Source organism: Cyprinodon tularosa, unplaced genomic scaffold (assembly GCF_016077235.1).
Source record: "Cyprinodon tularosa strain WSP-4 unplaced genomic scaffold, ASM1607723v1 ctg244, whole genome shotgun sequence".
Taxonomy (NCBI): domain Eukaryota; kingdom Metazoa; phylum Chordata; class Actinopteri; order Cyprinodontiformes; family Cyprinodontidae; genus Cyprinodon; species Cyprinodon tularosa.
The window spans coordinates 517,802-536,606 of record NW_024038906.1 but is presented as its reverse complement, the minus strand read 5'-3'; the positions used below and the strand labels follow the sequence as shown (position 1 = coordinate 536,606).

Here is an 18,805-nt window from a genome sequence, read left to right as displayed (position 1 = left end):
GAACGGGAGCACGCAACATAAATATGGGTCAATTAGAACAGAAGCGTACTTGTGACGTCACCACAGGCTCGGCTCGTCTGCAGCTGCATTTCACCTGTTAATAGTCTCTAGATCATAAATTCTGACTTTTTTCTTTTATTGGAGGAATAATAATGAACACAGTCAGGTAAACACAAATCAAATGAACATTTTCCCAAAAAAATTGCCATCAGAGCAAGCAGTCCTTCACACACGGCTATGCTGAGAGGGCTGCTGCAGACGGGCTAACGTTAGCCCCGGCTACAGTTACTCTTGGAGGTCCGCTGGTTGCTGCGGTCCTCTCAACATCAGAACTTTTTTTTTAAATTCACGCATTAAATCAGTAAATGAGCCATACAGTGATGCTCAGTAAAATGTTCTCGCGATAAATGATTGTAAAACCTACTTTAATTGAACAACAGAAAAGTGAACTTTCAACTTAATACTCTGGAATACTCTATTGGAAGCTGCTGCTGCAGCAGTGCATGCTGGGACAGCTGTCAATCTCAAGAACGGACAAGTCTGCTCTGATGCATGCTGGGTAAATAGGAGGGGACGAGAACAACATTCGGGGACTTTTGTTCGCTCTTGGTCTGCTGTTGTGAATTGGAACAGTACTAGGGCTGAGGCTGATGACGTTTCACGAGCACGCACAAGTACACATATTGAGAACCAGTCTTAGGCTACGTTCACACTGCAGGCCTTGATGCTCAATTTCCAAATTCCGATTTTTTTTTTGTGAAATACGATTTTTTTTTTGCATTGCTGTTCACATTTCTAAATATGTGCTACTTCTATGTGATCTCCTGTGTGAACTGAATTCATACAACGCAAGTAGTGCACAGTAGAGGACGCAATGATGTCACAGGCCAGCGTGCTCTGTGTTTTACGGAAGTAAATATGGATGGTAGTGCCAGAGCGCATCTAGCGATCTTTCCCAACCATAAAAGCATTTTCAAGATGGTTAAACATAAATACTGCTCTCCGCATCATCGTCTGCCATGGTTGTTGTTTTTCTTGCCACTTTTTCATGGCAGACCCGGAATAGGGACCTTTTTCCAGGTATTAATGGCGCCCAGGTTGGATGGATGCGAACTGGCCGTTCAGACCCAGGTGGCATTTGAAAAGATCAGATTTGTATCGGATTCAGGACCACATAGCCAAGCAGCCTGGGTGGGATTGGAAAAGTTGGATCTATGTTGTTCAGACTGCCATGAAAAGATCAGATATCAGTCAAATATGGGCCAAAAAATTGGATTTGGGTCACTTTAGGCTGCGGTGTGGACGTAGCCTTAGAGTTGAAGGGAAATGTGTGAACATGAAAAACGCAATTTGAAAAGAAAACGTTCATAAAACTCAATCTGTCCAAAAAAAAAGGTAATATTAAAATCTGTAAGAAACAAAATTAAAATTTGAAAAAGTTAAATCAGTAGCTCAGTGAGTAGCACTGCTGCCTTGCAGCAAGGAGGATTTAGGTTCGATTCCCGGCTCTGAGTCTTTCTGCCCTGCGATAGACTAGCGACCTGTGCAGGTGTACCTCGCCTCTCGCCAGTAGACAGCTGGAGATGGCCCACCATGACAGGACTAATCGGGAGAAAATGGATGAATGGAAAAGTAAAATCTAAAAAACAGTTGAAAATACTAAATAACTGGGAGAAAACTGCAAAGTTGATCTAAAACCTTTTTTTTCCTGTTTTGTTTTTTTTTTCCCTGGAATGTATTTTCTTCTTTAATTCCTAAAACATGTTCTCGGCACAATAATGGAACAAATTTAACTCCATTTGTCTTTCAATGTTTTTCTGCTTTTTACAAAACAAAAAGAAAACAGTAAATCCTAAAATGACAGGATAGTCAGTCGCTGTGGCAGGCAGGTGTCCTGGATTATCTCCTCATCCCGACTCTCAATGTTTTTTGGCTAAAAACAATAAAATCTGCATCATCTCCTTGTGTATCTGGAACAGCTCCCCCTAGTGCTTCATTGCGGCACTACGTCAGGTAATTGTACACCTCAGCGTCCAGAGTGTTGAGACCCAGAACCTCCAGCAGCCTCAGGAACGTCCTGGTCAGACTCATGATGGCCATCTCTGACCTAAAAAAAAAAAACAAGCTTTAAAACCAGGAAAAGTTTGGATAAAAAAAAAAAAAACTTTCCTCTTCATCCTAATGTTGACATTTAAAACCTTTTCTGAATAATTTTGTCCTTTGTTTGCAGCTACTTTCGTTATTATCTGAAGTTATTAGAAGAAAGCTGTAAAACGGATTGGACCAATCACAGCGCAGGAGGCGGGCCCATAATGCAATGGCTCTTTTCTGTATCAAGATCGCAGCTGCAAGGGGGCATCGATGTAATGATGCTGTGTCTTAATGTTCCAAGAAAAAAAAAAAAGCATTTCAACCATCGGCTGCTGTAAAGAGCTTTTCATTTCTAAAGAAACTCGTTTCTACGCCACGTCTTTCAGTATCCGATTGGTTCTAATCTGTTTCCACGGACAACCTTTGAAGTCAGGTCTTCCCTTCAGGCCCAAAATGGACACCGTAAATTAGCCTGGCTGGCCAAAAACTTTGCTAATGTTTAATGAATCAACCAACGTTTTTGAAACATGGATGTTATATAAAGACACAGGAGAACAAAATTTACCATAAATCCTCTAATATTGGCCTGTATTCCATTAGCGGCCGGGGCTCTAATGGCCGGGCTCACCGTCTTATACAGGCTGGGGCTATAATTAGAACCAACCATGTTGGTTGTGAAAGAGAATTAAACAGAATTGGAGGATTTTTTTTTGTTGTTTTACCTACAATATGAGTGAGCGGCAATGTGTCTAAAGCTGTAAGTTGCCTTCTGTTATGAATCTTATGAATTAATCCGTTGGCCTTCATTGTTCTGAATTTCCCTTGAGATATCGGTACCCTACTTCCACTCAGGATACGTCAAATATAATGTAGCTGTGATGGCAGAACAGTGTCGGTTAAATGCTCCATTTCTTAAAATGTTTCATAAGTCGGTTTGGCCAAGATTCCATTCTGTTTAGGCTTTTTTTCTATTTCGTATTGCCGTGCAGAAACATTGCAGCTGCTGGAAGACGTCTGAATGACCGGTATTTGTTAATAATGTTCTGTATACCGTTATGGTAACTGTACTTTTTCAATAAATTAACCTAATATTTTATAGGTTCAAAGAGACACAAAATCTGTTTTTTATTCATTTCACTGGTCGTCTGTTTTGATCAAATAGAAATTTGATGCCTCTAACTCTGGCCTCCTTCCAATAATGGCCTGGACCAAGATGCACCCCAGTGAAATAAAGGCCCCGTCCTATATTAGAGGATTTACGGTAGTATCGGTCTTTAGACTCCAGCTATATATATGTATATATAGATATATATATCTATACATATATAGATATACACCAGCTCCCTTCTTCTTCTGATTGGCTAATACTGTTAGTTTAATTTATTTTGAAGGTTTTTTTTGTTTTGTTTTTACCCACGGGAAATCGCTAGGAGCCGAAAATCCGACGTGGGGCTGGAATACTTTAATTCCTGCTAAAACTAGACTGAAGCCGATTGTTAGCGGATTGACCCGTGTTTGAAAACCTGCGTTAACCCATTAATTTCAGTAGGAAAGAGGTTTTAGAGACCTCACTGGAAAGAAGGAAGCGAAGGGGCGGTTCCCATAGCGAACTACAGAAACCAATGTTGAAAGAGAACTCACCTTAAGGCCACCTGAAACTTCAGGCTCTCCCAGGTCGTCCTGCACCAGCTGATGATCCGTAACCGCGGCAGTATCCCCGTCTTCTCCGCCTGAATCTTCCCGTAGCCTCGAACCGCGCTTTAAAGAAAGCGGAAGTCTGGTTAAAACGAGGCCCTGGTTTATTGGCGGCAGGTCGCCCAAACCGTGCCACGCTCCGACCCCTGACCTCTTGGCCATGATGCCGTAGCGGTCCACCGGCGCTCCTAGAGTGATGTTGATGCTCCGGACCGTGTTGATGTTCCGGAACACCAGCAGCATGGGTCGGGGCATGGCCTTCAGCACCTGCATGATGCTCTCGAAGCGGTTCAGCGCCATTTCCCGCATGTAGGCCGTCTCCTCCCGGCTCAGGATGTTGGAAAGCTTCAAGGTCCGCATGCTGATGGGGCGCTGCAGCAGCATCTCGCAGAACAGGAAGTACTCTGCAGAGGACAAGCATGGAATTAAACACACATATTCCGCCGCTCCGTTTCGAGGCCGTTAAAAAGTTCTGGCTACCTTTGACCCCCAGAGCGTCAGAGTACCGCTTCATGGCCGCCTCGTCTCTCAGGATGACGGCCCGCCACAGTTTGCACAGAGCCTCTCTGTCGCTGAGGTCAGAGGTCACAGTCAGAGCTACATCAAAAGCAGACGGGAAGCAGACGTGTTCGGTTCTTACTGTTGACTGAGAAACTCGTAGAGGCCGTGATCCAACAGCACCAGCTCCGCCTTCTTATCTGGACCTTTTCTCACCAGAACTGCCAGAGAGAATAAAATAAAAAGGACGTTTATTTCCACCTTTGATGAGCGCATCAATCTGGATGATTAAGGAAAAGTCCGGTTATATTCAGAATTCAAACTTCTGAAAGTATTATAAATATGAAATTATTAAATATTGTTCAATAAATTATAAATGTTTTTAATTAACAGTAATTTTCATTTGAATGTGCTTTACTGGATGCGTCCATGTTTGTCAAAGAACACTACTGCCACCCAGAGCATGTAAGCTGAGGTGAGCGATTCGCAATTCGCTCCGACTTTATTTAATTTTTGACTTAAAACCTATGCCAATGCTGTAGTCTGTGCCTATAATCTGTTATAATCCATGTTTCAACTTAACCACGGAATCACCAAGACAAGGATTACATATTGTGTGATAAAATATCATAAAAACATGCACTAACTAATACAGATCGGGTTTAAATGAAGGGATCGTTGTGGTAAGAGCCTGTTTTTGAAAATGGATCGCATCCATGCATTATACGCTATTATCTCATTAGCAATGGGATGCGAAGCGACGTTTTTTAATGCAGTCTAGTAAAATAAATAATAATTAAATAGGAAACGCAGGGCAACATGAATGGAGCGAGGCGTTACGTTAGCAGCTGGGAAACAGTGCGATAATTTAACAGCCAGTTAAGTAAGATGATACACACGTATGGGTCACATCATTAAAGGAATAGTACACCCAAAACATGATTATCCTTCATTTTCTACTCACCCCCATGCTGAACAAAACTCTGGAGTACTTTTTTGATATCTCAAATGCATCTGGAGATCTGGGAGGCTTCTTGCTGTCTGCTGACATTCAAATAATGGAGGTCTATGGCGCCCGAGGCAGAAAGGTCCATAAAAGTCCACAAAAAACGTGTCAATATTCCTCCATACTGCTCGTCCAATGTATTCCAAGTGTCCTGAGTGGGTAGCATCCAGAATTTACTCGAAACGAAGTCATTTAGAATGTTTTTAGAGCATAAACAGTAGAGTATAGGATTTCCTGAAAGCGCGTTCACGAGTCTACGGAAGCCGGCAGACCAAACCAGATGAAAGTGCGCATTCAGCGTCTGCTCTGCCGATAATGCAAGCGTAGAAGAAGAAATGTGCTGTTTACCTGTGCAAAGAAAGAAACAACGAAAGAAAAATGTCTGAGGACTTCAGTGTTGAGGAAGAGCATGAGTTCTTTGCTGAGCTGAATGCGCTGGTTTGGTCTGTCGCGGTTTCCGTAGACTCGTGAACGCGCTTTTAGGAAATCCTATACACTACTGTTTATGCTCTAAAAACATTCTAAATGACTTTGTTTCCAGTAAATTCTGGATGCTACCCACTCAGGACACTTGGAATACATTGGACGAGCAGTATGGAGGAATATTGACACGTTTTTTGTGGACTTTTATGGACCTTTCTGCCTCGGGCGCCATAGACCTCCATTATTTGAATGTCAGCAGACAGCAAGAAGCCTCCCAGATCTCCAGATGCATTTGAGATATCAAAAAAGTACTCCAGAGTGTTGTTCAGCATGGGGGTGAGTAGAAAATGAAGGCTAATCATGTTTTGGGTGTACTATTCCTTTAAATCAAATGCTGTGTGTCTCAGGGCACGTAAATGTCAGAAAATGTCTTCTGAAAATTTGAGCGAGCGTGGATTGATTTCGCCGCAGCGGCAGGATAATTAAGGTGAGCGTGGAGCGGATTTTGAGTAAAACGTCCTGGCGCAACTTTGAGCGGCGGGAGCGAATGAGCAGGCAGCTGGAATTGCACTGCGCTCTGCTCCGTTCGCATGCTCTGCTGCCACCTACTGGTTTGTGACGTCACGGTGCGGTATCGGCTGTTCAGCAAGTCCCAGTGCTGTATCTGGTGTTTGTCACAACCCGCTATTATCCCTGATGGTGGCGACCAGTGCACGATGCGAAGCAGAGAGTATGCCAGAAGTTCGATGGCAAATCCTCCCTCTTCAAGTTGGCAATCCAACGCCGAACCCGTCAGTGGAGGATCGGGAATCGGAAAGATGAAATAACTATTTTTTTCTTTTTCACTTTTACCCAATGTATAACAACATCCAGCTGCCATGCACGTGGGCATTGTCAGTTTCACTATAGCTCTGGTGAATTTCAATGGTGAAGTCCTCTGGAAATCTTCAATAATTGTTGTTGATTGCAGATGTGTCTAGTAGTTCCCATTGATTTTGCTTGTAAAGCGGGGAGAATGGCGCTAGGCTTACCGCACCGTGACGTCACTGCTGGAAGATGGCAGGAGGGAGGGGCTACTATATCTAGTCAAAAATGGCAGCTCCCAGACTCCGTGATCACAACGAAAACAATGTTTTTATTTTTTTACTGATTAACACTAAATTCATTAAATCACAGAACGTATTAGTTTTAGGTATAAATAATGATCCATTGATTATTCCTTGCTGACCGGACTTTTCCTTTAACCAGTAAGGAGGAAAAATGCTTCCAAACAACCAAAGATGTTCTGTACCGACCGTTTCCAGGATGCGGGTCGGCGTGGATGAAGCCTGTGTAGAAGATCTGCTCCGCAAATATTCGGATCAGTTTGTCTGCAGTCTGTAACACAAACTCAGTCTTTCAATCATGAAATACTCTATTCCAGAGGTGCTCCAGTCCTCAAGAGCTACCATCCTGTAACCTTTAGATGCATCTCTTCTCTAACGAACCTGAATCGAAAGGCTCGATCCGCTCCTTTACCTCAGCAGAGGTATGGTAACGAGCCACTCATTTGATTCAAGTTCAATTTCAATTCAGTTTATTTCTATAGCACCAATTCACAACACGTCAACTGAAGGAACTTTATAGTTCAACCAGATCACACAGTCAAACTGATTCAAAGTTTTCTATCTAAGGAAAACCAGTTGATTGCATCGACTCATTGACTTGAATGCAATCCCTCACACTAAGCATGATTGTAGCGACAGTGGAGAGGAAAAACTCCCTTTTGACAGGAAGAAACCTCCAGCAGAACCAGGCTCAGTGTGAGCGGCCATCTGCCGAGGCCGACTGGGGTTCAAGGAGACAGAAGCAGAGATACAAAAAGCAGCTGTAAAAGGCGGCCCCGTCCAGGAAACACACAGCCAGGCAGACGAGCTCTGAGCCAGCTCCCATGTCAGAGGATGAAGAGAGCACATCCAGTTATAGTCACAGTCAGAGAAACAGGACTACACTGGAAAACAGGCCGATCTCCTGCATCTATAAACAAAGGTGTTGATGGCAGCAGCAAAGCTGATATTTCTCTCCAGGATGGAGTCACAGCCAAACAGGAATAGAAAAGATGAAGCTACTATGAGAAAAAGCAGAGAGAGCAGAACGTTAGAGATTGAACTAACAGATCCTGCAGAGTGGGAGAATAGAGATAGAATGAAGAAGAATGATAAAAAAGGGGTCCCTATGTCCAGCAGTCTAAGCCTATAGCAGCATAACTATAGAGATAGCTCAGGATAACCTGAGCCACTCTAACTATAAGCTTTATCAAAAAGGAAAGTTTTAAGCCTAGCCTTAAAAGTAGACAGGGTGTCTGCCTCACGGACTAAAACTGGTAGTTGGTTCCACAGGAGAGGAGCCTGATAACTAAAAGATCTGCCTCCCATTCTAGTTCATTTCATAATCACGTTCAAGTGTTTGTTCAAAATGGGGCCCATCAAAAAATTGCAGGATAGTAGGTCTTGAGCACGGCTGCATCTATTCTAACAATCATTAAACACGCAGAGAGATCAGCTCACATCTTTCAGACTTATTCCTTGCCGCTTGATTTCTTCCACATTGTTGATTTTGCAGCCGCTGCAAAACTCCGCCGTCAGCACCCTCTTTATTCAAGAAAACAACAGATAAATAAACCATGCTGGTGATGCAGGAGAGATGTTTTTATCTATCAGGAAAGCTTACTTTGCTGGTTTGCTCCCAGAAGACTTTGGGTACGACTACAAAATGGAAATGCTTCAGGTCCGAGGCGCAGCGCTCCGAGTTCCGAGCCTCGTTCTCAAAGTCCAGCTCCTGAGCCAGAGTCCCCTTTAAGTCCTGCAGAAACCAGAGTGAGAACTGCAGCGCAGACAGAGGAGGAGCAGCGCCTCTCAGAGAGGTCAGCTGACCTTTAGGACCCATCGAAATCCAAAGCTAGGGTGCATGAACTTGATGACATCCAGCAGGATCTCCAGGGTTCGGATGTCTCCGTCGAAGCGGTCCCTGAGGTCGATGTACTGCACCTGCAGGGCCCGAAATCACAACGTCAGGTGGAGCTGCATGGGCGGTTCTAGACAGGGGCCGACGGGGGCCAGTGCCCCTGTAGATCGTGTCCTGGCCCCTGGACTGAAGACATAATACTCAAAGAAATTCTAATGGTGATATGCGCTGGAATAGAAATGGTTACTGACAGGTCATTTGGATCTATTTATGTTTTTTCTTTACCAATTCTGTTTTACTAATCATTTAAAAACAATAAGGTGATAGCTTCAGTGGTGTTGAGATAGGATCCCAGTTTTCATCTCCTAAATTATTTATTTTTCAAAGCAAACAAAAAAAAATACAAAACTTTTTATGGCTGAATTCATCAGTTTTTCTTGAGCTCTAATTCAGATTTTATAGAAAATGGTCATTTTAACTTAAAGTCGTAGGGAAATCATATTTAAATGTCAAATCATTCTGGCTTAAACGTGTATATAAATGTACTTCCTATCAGACGATACTGTCCCAAAATGTAGAAAATTTCTATTTAAAAAGAATCCTGTCTTAAAATCTGTTTGGTTTTTTTCGTTATCTTATGCAGGGCAGTTAGTTATACGTCAGCTAAATTCAGCCAATCATATATCAACGGTCATCTGTCAATTCATTCATATGTCGCAGCTAATATACGCAACGGTTAAAATAAGAAATAAGAATCATTTCCTTTCCCATTGAGTCCGTCCCAGTGTTCACGGGGATGGACGTCTGTGTCTTCAGCAGGCGTAGAGCTAACAGAACTGGCAGCGTTGCGAGGCAAGGGCTCAAACATGTACGGCTGGAAGCCTTCTACACCAAACCAAGCTTCTGCCGCCCTGGTGTCCTCTTCCACAACATCTTCGTCCCCGCTTTCCTCCTCTAAATAAAAAATGTATGACGGAGGAGACTCATCCACGACCTCCAACAAAACTCTCCTCCTCTTGCATGTTTCCTCTGTCCATAGCGTTCCTTGACAGTGTCGTTTCTAAGTCACCAATTTAGTGCTACTTGGTCCCAATGGAATTTCCCATTGGGAACCTGCTAGCACTAAGTTGCTAACTGGTTAGCAAGAATCTTCAGACAAACCGGCCACAATCAAACTTGCTTGCGAACCTTCCGCTACAACAGTCCCACCCTCTTGATAAACGACCAATCACAATCACTTTATTCACTTGTGTAAAGTCGTGCACCACTCAGGAGATTACGGAATCCAACAGTTGGAACGGCCAATTCTCTACGACTTTAGATTAAACTAAAAATATAAAAAATTCCCAAATTCTGAATGTAAATTGACCTAATAAGACAGAATTGTAATTAAACCTAATTGAATAGAAATTTTACTCTTAATGTATCTGAATCCCTGCCCTGTTTATTATTTCATGCTTTTCTTTGCCCTCGTGAAAACACGCTGGCCCCCTCCTGGCCCCCTGGTACATTTGGTCTAGAACCGCCACTGTGGAGATGAGAGGAAGCTGCGGCGCTATTCACGCGGCTCACCTTAACGGCGACAGGCGTCCCATCCTGGAGCTCCGCCTTGTGGACCTGAGCCAAGCTGGCCGCTGCGATGGGCTCGTAGTCGAAGGTTTTAAAAAGCTGCTCTGGGGTTTTCTTGAAGTCCTCCAGGAAGAGAGCGTCCACCTGCTCCAGACAAACACGTGCTTAAAAAAACCAAAAACGCTGCATTTGGAGGTCTCCTCTGCCGCGGCGTGTCCTGCAGAACCCACCTCCTTGTACCGCCTGTCCAGGGCTTTGTCCTCCAGGACCTGCAGGGTGCTGATGTACTCGGGGGGCAGCAGGTGGTTGAAGGCACAAAGCCCCTGGCCCAGTTTGATGTAGAGCCCTCCGTTCCTGATGGCTCCCTCCACCATGTGGTCCGCCGCCCGCTGGTGGCAGGCTGACATCTCTGACATGTAGGATGGGCTGCTCTGGCGGGGGGTGGGGGGGCGACAGGAGTCTGACATGATCGATTGTATAAAGTAGCAGTCACATTTTTAACCAGACTCTGGCCTGCTCTGCTGCCCCCTGCAGGAACACGTCAACATTTCCACTTTTTTCACTATTATGCTACGTTCACACCTAAAGCAGCAAGAGCAGCAGAAACGCGCGTGCTGCTTCATTTTTGATGCTTGTATAAGTTTTGCTTAGACGCGCGGCTGAAGCATCTCTGCTGCTCTGGCTGCGCGGTGGAAAAGTGGATCTGATGCACTTTGGGCGGAGCTAATCTATCCTGTCTTTGCCTGGAACAATGGCAGCTATATTTGCTGTGATCAGTGACTCTGTCACAAGGAATCCCATTCAACAGCAGCCTCAGGCCAACTTGCCTCTTGGCGGTTTGCCGCGGCAGCTGGAAGGCGTTTTTCATGTCCGCTGCAAGAACCAGGATAATAAAAGCAAACATGTTTTCCCAGCAGATTTCAGCATTTTAAGTTAATTTAGGCGTTTATTAACTGTTTCAGAGGAGTGATCATAGTGATCTGTATCAGCAGCTAAAGTTCAGTTTGCTGCTGCGTTTGCAGCGCGTTCTGCGCATCAGCTGCTCTACAGCTCACGACGCGCTGCTTCAGCTGCTCAAAACGCTGGTAACAAGTGGAGGACAGAAGAGCTTCTATAAGAAGACGCAACAGGTCTGTAATAATTATTATCCACCATAATTTACTAATAAATTCATTAAAAATCCTACGACGTGATTTCCAGGATTGTTTTTCCACTTTGTAGCTGAAGTTTAACTATGAGGAAAACTACAAACATCCATCGACTCTCTCCGCAGAACTTTCTAATCAGTAAATGGGTTTATATATTGTATATTATATGTCTTGTATATTATATATATATATATATATATATATATATATATATATATATTTTTTTTTTTTTTTTTTTTTTTTTCAAATCTTAATGAAATAAACTGACTCTGATCTTGTTTAATGGTTTTTTTTAAAGAAGATAGCCCTTCAGTCAGTAGGAATCATTGAACGGGTCCTCTCAGCCCTCAGCAGCATCAGCAGCAGTGGAATCCACCTCCATGCGTCTTACCTCATCCATCCCTCGCAGAGCCACGTTGGTGGTCCACCAGTAATCCACAGAGATGAAGATCCCCACTGACAGAGACCTGGAAACATCAGCCGCTTATTTTGGGTTTGGACAACAGAAAACTTCTGACAAACATGCTAATCTGGAAACCTGCTTATGTCCTCATCCTTCTATCCTCAGTAGGTAGACATGTTGTACTCTATTGGTGAATATTACCACCAATAGATCGCCTCTCAGGGGGCAGATGGTCCAAATGCACAAATCTGATCATTAATCCTAATTTCCAGAAGCTTTTTATATCAGATTTTAATCCTGCTGTAGTTTAAACACCAGTGTGAACCAGATAGATAACTTCAGATCACAGCAACTACTAAAAACAACATAACTTCTTTATACATATAGTAAAGTTACACACTAAATTAAAATATAACCATTATACACGTCATTCATCATAATATTTGTATGTTCAAATTTATATTTTTCTATCCCAATGTCTCTACAAAAAGGTTTTTCATTCAATTATTCACTTTTATTCCAACAAAACCAACAAGAAAGGAAACAACTGAAAAGGGAATAGTGACCTCTGCTGGTGATTTTATGAACTGCAGCCACTCAGAAATCCAAATCATTTTTTTTTAATCAGGTATTCCAGTCCTTTTCATGGTGATTAAATCAAACACCCAGACCTGTGGACTGTTAATAGACACTTTTCTAGCAGAACTGGGCTTTATTAGGAGCTCAGTAAATATTAGTTGACGTTCATTTCTGTGAAAGTTAAAAGCATTTTTGATCATAGAGACATTTTCCACCATCTCTAGTTGACTTTGTGTTTCTGATCCTACAGGAAATAATCCTCCTTTATGCATCCAACCAAAAGCTTTTAGCTTTTATTTAAATCCGTTTGTTTATTCTTTGTATAAACTCCAAACTATGAAACCTTAAGCAGCGTATCAATACATTTACAAAAAAAAAAAAGTAGAATTTGTAGCTTTCAGTTCAGAACTTTTAACTTTTTAGGAGTGCAAATTTAATCACTAAAGATTAACTAGATGCTTTTAATCGTCTCCATTTTCTACACATGAAATTAAAATATTTCCATCTAAGACTCAAAACTCAGACCATACTGTTATCAGAATTAAAGGCACGGCTCGTGATCTTATTTATTCTCTTACAAAAACTAGAGCAAAGGTTTGGTAAAAAACTTTAAATAGAAATCGTTGAGGAAAGATTTTAATTATCAACCTATTTTTAATAGTTTTTGTCGAACTATTGGCTCTAAAACACTGGTACGGGCCGAGGATCAAGGTCAGGGACAGCCGCCTCATTGAGAGAGGGGGAGAGACATGAAGCAAAGGACCAGGACCGGATTTGAATCCGGGTCGGCCAGCCCAGCGCTGGGCAGCACGACTTGCGTCACGTTTGCTACATAAGTTACGTCAAGTTTTTTTTGTTTGTTTTTTTTTTTTACACAAGTTACCCCAGGCGTAAGTCTAAAAAATGGCGTCCCATCAGGTAAATCGATCGAAACTTTGGATGTAAAGTGGGAAGAACATCAGTTGAAGGAAATATATCCAACATGCAGAAACACCTGCGCACACAACATGGCATCCTGCTTCCTAATATTAACGGGAAATGCTCACTGGGGCCATCTAGTGGTGGATGAAATACTTTGCAACAAAGATTCAAGTCGTAATTAGACAAAAAAATAAATAAAATCACTGAACCAATGAGCAGACTGATAACAGCACCCTGCCTCTGAGAGGTCATCTCAGTGAAAATGACTGCGATAAAATAAAAGCTGCTAAAAGCCTGAAGCACTTTTTGAACTGGGAATTATTTTAATTCACACCTGATCAGCAGAAATCTGACCAAAGCTCCTGAACAGAGGAAACCGACATATTCTTCATTTCTAATATTAGTAGAAGAATAAGCAGCAAAAGAAGATTTAATGCTAAATAAGTGCAATAATCTGCCCATGCAGTCACATCAGTTTACACTTTGTAAACTTCTTGAAATCATGATCTATATTCTCAAAACAATAGTTGATCAATCATCATAAGAAATGACTTTGGTGTTAAAAAAAAAGTAAAAAGATCTTTCCCTTAAACTGAGCAGGTAAATAAGATGATCGAGAAAAGAAATTTATATTTTCAACTTAAAATAAGTTCATTACAAATCATCCATTCGAATTAATATAATGGAGTTGTTTTTTACTTATTTCACTTGTATATGTCCTGCCTTTTGTCAAAAGACAGCGAACAATTCATGGCATGGATTAGTTCCATAAATAAAATCATAAATTAGTTAATAGTTTGAAATGAGTCTAAAGAAATCCATTTTAAAGAGCAGCTAAAAAGAGTTTGGGTTTATAACAAATCAGAGTGAGACATCTCGTTTTTGCCAGAGCTGTAAGTTAAATACCCGAGGTAGTGAGTGCTCTCACTTTGAAAATATCTTTGACGTCTTTTTTTTCTCTGGAAAATCCCGTTTCAGCAAGTAAGCTACAGAAGATGTGGATCTTTTTACAAAATCAAACACAAAATACAAATGCAAGGCAGAAATCAAAACCAGATTGCGTGGAGAACTTTTTTCACGCTGTTCTCTGGCTGTCTAGCTTCACATGGTCACATGCTGCGAGGATAACACAGTAAATGTTTACTTTCCTGCTCAAATCAAGGAAAAATACACACTTTTTTCTATTTTTGTTAGTGTATACTTTCAATACAGGGGCTATAACCGGATGTGGCCCCTGTCGGCCCCCATCTAGAACCGCCTGTGGTAGAAACCCTGCATGCATGAAACCAACCTGCAGAAACGGCCGAATCCCTCAACCACAATCCTCATCTTCCTCCTCTGCCTCGGCTCTGAGGCGGCATACTTTGCAGCCGCTGCTGCAGGGAGGCCGACAGAGAGGCCAAGGAGGGTCTTCCACAGCAGCCCCCGCTGCCGCCCCGCCCTGAAGGAGAACACCACTGCATCAAGGAGACGGACTTACATGGAATAGGAGACTTGAAAAGGGACGGATACCTGACTGAGCTGAAGGATCTGGTGGTTTGATGCGGACGTCTTCTCAGGAGAGTCAGATGATGATTGCATAATCTGAACTAAAGTGAAACAGAGAGGCTGCATATTATAACTGCAGCCAAATAACATGCAGTCTATTTAGCTGTTAACCAGGGGGGGGGTATGGGGTCCCGTATATAAACGTATCTAGTCGGTTATCCACAGTTATATTTTGGATTACTTAGAAATATAGAAGAAAAAACTGGGTTTAAATTCCCAGTAATATTTTCCACCATATCATTAAGATATTTAACAAACATCCCATTTTGAAACTGAACATTTAATTAGTCAAATAATAATATTTGCTTTAAAAAGTCCAAGTAAATATTGTAAAACAAATATTTTATAATCATATACAATAAATCTATTTGAGAAATAATAATGTTTTTAGCTTTAAATAAAATATTTAGTTGCAATCTTAATGTTTCAATTAAAGGAAATAATTTATTTTGCGAATTAAATATCTATATCCAAATTAAATATTTAATAAATATTTAGCTTTCAAATCAATTAATCATTTCACAATCTGAATATTTAGTCCAAAAGTTTCATGTTTAGCTTGCTGGCTGAATTTCTTAGACTTTTATTGTTGTATACAAAACAAAATTTTGTCTATACAGCCCTCAGAGCAGCAGCTTAGCAGTGAAATGAACATTTCCATTCCTTAAAGTGCAGCAGTGATCAAAGTGATCTATATGGAAGTTCAGAGCATTAATAAATATGGTGCAATTATGCAGTATTTGGTGTGTTTTTTTCAACAGTCTGATGGCGGTGGGGAAGAAGCTGTTGCAGAATCTGCTGGACCTGCAGATTGCTGAACTGTTGTTTTCTAGTACAATGCTAAATATTTAGCTTTCAAAATCATTTTTAAATATTTTGAATATCTAGTTTTTGAATCAGATATAGTTTGCTGACTAAATATTTAATTTAGTGCTAAGGGGAGAGGGCTGCTGGTGCCTATCTCCAGCTGTCTACGGGTGAGAGGCGGGGTCCACCCTGGACAGGTCGCCATTCTGCCGCAGGGCAACACAGAGACACACAACCATAAGCAAACACACTCACACCTAAGGAGAATTTAGAGAAGCCAATTAACCTAACAGTTTTCAATTCAATTCAGTTTATTTATATAGCGCCAATTCACAACACGTCATCTGAAGGCACTTTGCAGTTCACCAGATCATACAGTCAAATTGATGCAAAATTTTCTATCAAAGGAAAACCAGTTGATTGCATCGACTGATTGACTCAAATGCAATCCCTCACACTAAGCATGCTTGTAGCAACAGTGGAGAGGAAAAACTCCCTTTTAACAGGAAGAAACCTCCAGCAGAACCAGGCTCAATGTGAGCGGCCATCTGCTGAGGCCGACTGGGGTTCAAGGAGACAGAAGCAGAGATACAAAAAGCAGCTGTAAAAGGCGGCCCTGTCCAGGAAACACACAGCCAGGCAGACGAGCTCCGAGCCAGCTCCCATGTCAGAGGATGAGGAGAGCTCATCCAGCCAGTCACAGTCAGAGAAACAGGACTACACTGGAAAAAACAGGCCAATCTCTAACATCTACTAAGCCACTATGAGAAAAAGCAGAGAGAGCATAGTGTTAGAGATTTAACTAACAGATTCTGCAGAGTGGAAGAATAGATAGAGATAGAATGAAGCAAAATGATGAAAAGGGATCCTTATGTCCTCCAGCAGTCTAAACATATAGCAGCATAACTATAGAGATAGCTCAGGATTGTAGGAGGAAGCCGGAGTACCCGGAGAGAACCCATGCATGCACAGGGAGAACATGCAAACTCCGAACAGAAAGACCCCGGGCCGGGAATCGAACCCAGAACCTTCTTGCAAATATTTAGCTAAGTATAAGATTTTGCTTTCTAAATAAATACCAAATTAACAAGTTTAATATTTAGTTTGTAAACTAAGTGTCTAACTTGCTAACTAAATATGTAGTATAGTGTTATATTTCGCTTAGTTAATTACATTATTTATTAAATTGAATATCTAGTTCAATAAAATATTTGACTTGTTAGCTAAATATTCAGTGCAGTGCTAAATATTTAGTAAAAGGGCTAATATATTTAAAAGCTAGATACTTAATTCAAAATTAATTGGAAAATACATATTTAGCACTATACAAAGTATTTAGCACTGAACGGAATATTTGGAAAGCAATTTTGAATTAAGTTAAGCATCTAGATTTTAAATATTATTAATGTGACTGTCTTGGTTCTGTTAAGTTTTCAGTTTTACGTTCATCCATGTTTTTTCGCTTTATTGGTGTTTTCTGGATATATTAGGTTTTTCTTTGCTTTCCCTCTGGTGTTGGTCTCCTTCCCTGCTTGTTTTCCCTGATGTCTCCATGGTTTTGCTTTGTTTTGCATTTTTATGTTGGATTTTTTAATTCCTGCCTCTGTTACCTGTGAGAACTCCATTTAAAATACAAGAACTCACCTCTGCCTCCTCGCCTCTGCATTTGGGTCCTGAAAACCTCAACCAAACACTGACAAATAAAATATTTAGCCCTTATAACTTAATGCATGTAATAAACAAATTAAGTATTGAAATTTCTAACTAAATCAGGGTTTATACAGGAACGAATAACTAATCATACAGCAAATTCCTTCATCTGTACAGTGGACAGGCTGCAGCCATGTCACAAATTCATTGTTTTTCAGCCACTTTTGATGAAATTTGCATTTTCCCCCCATTCTAGATCTTTTTCGCCTGGAGCTTCTTTTCCGAACTTTACGGCTTTATGATTAACTGGAAGCAGTTCCACGCAAACACATGGAACGAGTTATATCTGCTATAATATTTCTGACCAAATAGTTTCATGTAAAAATTTATATGTATAAATATATATATATTTTTTTTTTTAAATAAAGCATTTTAAATGCCACTATAATCACATTTAATGAATTTTAATGCCAATTAAAGCCTTAATAATAATAATAATAATAATTAAAAAAAAAGATAATTTAATGATTTTTAATGACCTGTAACCCTGTAAATGTCTGGTTGGAAAATGTGATGTTTATACATGTATGAATTATATAATAAGTAATTAAGTAATAGTAATTTTTTTTTCTTTTATGTTTAATGTTTTTTTTTTTTCAAACATTGCTGTGAATATCTGACTAGATAAGCTTCACCAATGGCAGCCCATAGAGGTGTGTGTAGGACAGATCTGTGAGGTTAGAAGCTGAAAGTGAACTCTGGACCCTGAGGAGGATCTATGTGGGTAGATCCAGGCTGTGTGTTTGTTTTGTACACCGGGGAAGGATGCAGGGGAGGGTCCTAACCAAGGACACCTCTTGTTTTTGTTCGCTGTCTGCATGTGAGGGACAGAATGTCTCTGGCGCTGACAAATGGATCCCCAGATAACAGGGATGTCAATGACCTGAGCGCGGACATGTTTTCTTTCCCTTCTTTAACTTAAACAGCAAGAAGGGAAACTCACACAGGGGACAGGTCAGGAGGAATCAAACGCTCCTCCCGCTACAGCCGCCTGTCACACAGAGGAAACTAATTTAAAAAGGAAAAACACTGCGATTTATCTGCTTAAAAACCTTCGCTACGTTTTTTTTTATTCCTGCTTCTATTGCAGATGATCAGATAAACATAACTTGAGCAGCTGTTAGTCACCTAGCTGAACTGAGGGAGTAACCTTATCGATCGGAGGTAAAGATGCTTTAAAAATCGCTTTTATTTACCAATCTGGAGGGTTTTCCAGTCATGGTTCTTCAGTATGATTCCAAATCTCAGGAGCGATGAATGCCAGCCACTGAGTCCCCTCCGGCCAGCCGCACAGCAGCCTCATCTGGCTACTAGCATACAGATTCTTCAAAGAGTGTCTACTCTGCTGCGGGAGTCCAAGATGAAGCCTCTCTAAGTACATCCGTCTCCGTCTGATGACGATAAAAACCTGGAACTTATCTTTTTCCCCCCTGTACTTCTTGTAGTTTTTTTTTTATGGCGGTT

General features: G+C 41.3%; 1 protein-coding gene across 3 annotated transcripts; it reads right to left on the bottom strand.

Annotated features, from left to right (window-relative positions):
- Positions 1–1,708: 1,708 nt before the first annotated feature.
- On the bottom strand, positions 1,709–18,724 carry adck5 (aarF domain containing kinase 5). 3 transcript variants are annotated; one of them, XM_038287741.1, is made up of 16 exons: positions 18,538–18,722; positions 18,285–18,332; positions 14,789–14,865; positions 14,568–14,717; positions 11,765–11,840; positions 10,456–10,656; positions 10,229–10,369; positions 8,626–8,739; positions 8,423–8,554; positions 8,260–8,343; positions 7,009–7,090; positions 4,427–4,505; positions 4,267–4,358; positions 3,938–4,190; positions 3,733–3,849; positions 1,709–2,107 (listed from the first exon to the last, which is right to left on the bottom strand). In XM_038287741.1, the coding sequence occupies exons 4-16, from the start codon at positions 14,603–14,605 to the stop codon at positions 2,005–2,007; spliced, it is 1,512 nt and encodes a 503-aa protein (XP_038143669.1). In that variant the 5' UTR covers positions 14,606–14,717; positions 14,789–14,865; positions 18,285–18,332; positions 18,538–18,722; the 3' UTR covers positions 1,709–2,004. The 3 variants fall into 3 exon arrangements, with proteins under 3 accessions (XP_038143669.1, XP_038143668.1, XP_038143670.1); XM_038287740.1 differs by lacking the exon at positions 18,285–18,332 and having other exon boundaries at positions 18,538–18,724; XM_038287742.1 differs by lacking the exons at positions 14,789–14,865; positions 18,285–18,332; positions 18,538–18,722 and having other exon boundaries at positions 10,456–10,651; positions 14,568–14,617.
- Between the last annotated feature and the right edge of the window lie 81 nt (positions 18,725–18,805).

Bases quoted from the DNA above. Each gene is read 5' to 3' on its own strand.
- adck5 (XM_038287740.1), bottom strand. From the start codon at position 18,561: ATGACTGGAAAACCCTCCAGATTG. The intron at 8,740-10,228 runs GTGAGCCGCGTG...CGGGCCCTGCAG, and splicing joins GGACGCCTGTCGCCGTTAAG to GTGCAGTACATCGACCTCAG. The intron at 2,108-3,732 runs GTGAGTTCTCTT...TTTTTTTTTTAG, and splicing joins AAGTTTCAGGTGGCCTTAAG to GTCAGAGATGGCCATCATGA.